General features: G+C 31.9%; 1 protein-coding gene across 1 annotated transcript in view; it reads right to left on the reverse strand.

The window, feature by feature from the left end:
- PCLO (piccolo presynaptic cytomatrix protein) overlaps positions 1-2,544 on the reverse strand; it is a 94,894-nt gene that overhangs the window by 15,213 nt on the left and 77,137 nt on the right. Inside the window, 1 exon segment of the mRNA XM_012650117.1 lies at positions 850-940. Coding sequence (XP_012505571.1) covers positions 850-940 — 91 coding nt within the window.

Here is a 2,544-nt window from a genome sequence, read left to right on the forward strand (position 1 = left end):
TGATTTGAATAATGAAATATCTGTCTTATAAAAATTCCATCATCTTTCAAAAGTTCCAAGGTCATGACAGACAAAGGAAGACTGAGGAACAATCAGATTGGTGGAGATGGAGGAGCTATGACAAACTATTAAATGCAAAGTGGGGCCTGAATTGAATCATAGACCAGGGGGGGAAAAAACAGTGGTTTAGTGGGAAACTCACAATTTTCATCAGGTTTAAGATGTTTTAATAGTATCACATCAATGTTAATATTCTGGGTTTGATCACTTTATTGTGGTTAGATGTTGACATTAGAGAAGCTGAGCAAAGAGTGGGCAAAAAAAATGTCTGTATTATTTTCTGAAAGTCCAAAATTATTTCAAAATAAAAAGTTTAAAAATTCTGTCATCAGTTTTGGTTTATAAAAGGACACAAACAAGCAAAACTCCAGTATAATTGACAGTATTCAAATTGAGTAGGTATAGGGAAATTCATTCCTTAGAAGAATTCAAGATAGTTTTTTACTTCCTGTATAAGACTGCTTTATACTCATAAAATCAGTGACCATATTACTTAATAAAGTAATAATTATGGAGAATTGCTAATAGCATGCATATTGAAAAAATTCACTTAATGAAAAGAATGAGGTAAATATGTACCATGCAGTAATCCTCATATTAATGATCATGTCGTTAATGTTTTTATGTTCAAATGTATAGCCTACATATTTTTTGACATTTTCCAACATACAATTTTTCATAGACAAAGTGATGTTTTCTAAAATTTAATGAGCCGTATAAACTGAAGTCCAAACATCTGTGCATACATCAAGCTGACATTAGAATAAAAGATTATTTGATTTGCTTTACCTGAAACTGTGTGATCCTTGGAGTCTCTTGTTATTTTTATCCTTGCATGAGGAAAGATGTAGTGCACAGTCTTCCCATTCATCTGTATAATCTAAGACATACATGTGATAGGGTGAAAAATCAATGTTAAAGACACTTGAAGTGCAATATACAGAATTAGACTTGTTCATTTAAAAGCACATTGATTAAGTCAATGGAAATGTAGTAGAAGGTTCTCAAATGATGGAAGTTTAAGCATCATACACTAATACTATATGATGATAATATTGGTTTCTGAGTTCATTATAGTTTTTACATTTATAACCAATTGCTCTTGCAAAGTGATTTGTTGTATTTGGGAAATTAATGAGTTCATGTAAGAGGTTCTGAAGGATGTTTGTTACTACAGTAGTATATAGTCAATATTAATGACAGTGGATAGACAATGTATATGGAAAATTGTCAGCTTCTGAGTTTGCTCCAGACACCTAGAAATGAAAAGGCATTTTTAATTATCAGCAACTAAGTAGTGCTAAGGGAGAAAAGCTAGAGAAGATACCCTCACTCCACATCTCTATCACCATAATCAGGATGGCTACATATTTACGTTGCTTGATTTTACCATGGAATTGCAAGTCTGCCGAGCACATCTTCTAGAAGTTTCAGTGTATACTGGATGCTGAGACTAATTCTGTTCATTCTAATACTTTCTGAAGCCTATTTTGTATTCAAAAGTTGTGCTATTGATGGTATTATTTCTCACAGACATGCCTTTGGGTAGAAGAAGTACACTTAAAGCTACCGTTGCAATTCTCATTATTGAGACTTGAATATGAAACTACTATAGACTACCTTATCTCTGTTTCCACCTGGTGAAATGAGGTTTCTGATACGAAAGCAAATTAGCAAATACAAACTTGCACTTTATATTTTATGGAACTTTGCTTTCAAAAGTGATTTGTGAAATAATGAAAAATAGAAACAGTAAAATATTTATTCATAACTATATTAACAAGATTTTATTAGTATGGAGTCTTGTATCTATTGCCTTAGGAAAATTTTTGACTTAAGTTACAAATTAAATAAAGTTTAATATAGATAAACATTTCATGCTACCTATTTTAAAAATGTTTAAGAAGTGTTTGTGAATACCAACTCAAAAGATTAAACAATTAAGAACCAAAGAGATGTACATTTTGTAAAGGAAAACTCCTTGGAAAACTTGTGTGATTTTGATGTGCCCTAGTAAGTTCAGATGTACAATTGTTAGAATTCTGGCTATTAAAAGTAAAATAGGTATTGAAAAAATGCCAGCTAAAATTATAGCCTTTAGCCTTTATTCTCTTAAGAAAAGAATAAGCTTAATCAGGCCTTGGATGAATATAAAACACTCCCCAAATAACAGCAGAATCCTATTAAGTTCAGAAATATTATGAGAATCTAGTATTATAAAACAAAAATACTCTTTGCAGGATTATAAAAGTATCAGGGTTAGTGCAATCATTCAATTTAGATAATTCATACTAACTTTGTAAACCACTGAACACCTTATTCATATTCACAACAATAAAAGCTTACGTTTTTCTTCTTTCTCCCTCTCTCCTGCCTCCCGTTCTCTCTTCTCTCTCTATCCCTTTGTTTTTCTATCTGCCTCTCATTCTCTTTTGAGTCTTTCTCTTACCTTCTTACCTCTACCCTCCCACGCGCCCCCCTTAC

This window comes from Propithecus coquereli, unplaced genomic scaffold (assembly GCF_000956105.1).
Source record: "Propithecus coquereli isolate 6110/MARCELLA unplaced genomic scaffold, Pcoq_1.0 Scaffold312, whole genome shotgun sequence".
NCBI classification, from domain to species: Eukaryota; Metazoa; Chordata; class Mammalia; order Primates; family Indriidae; genus Propithecus; species Propithecus coquereli.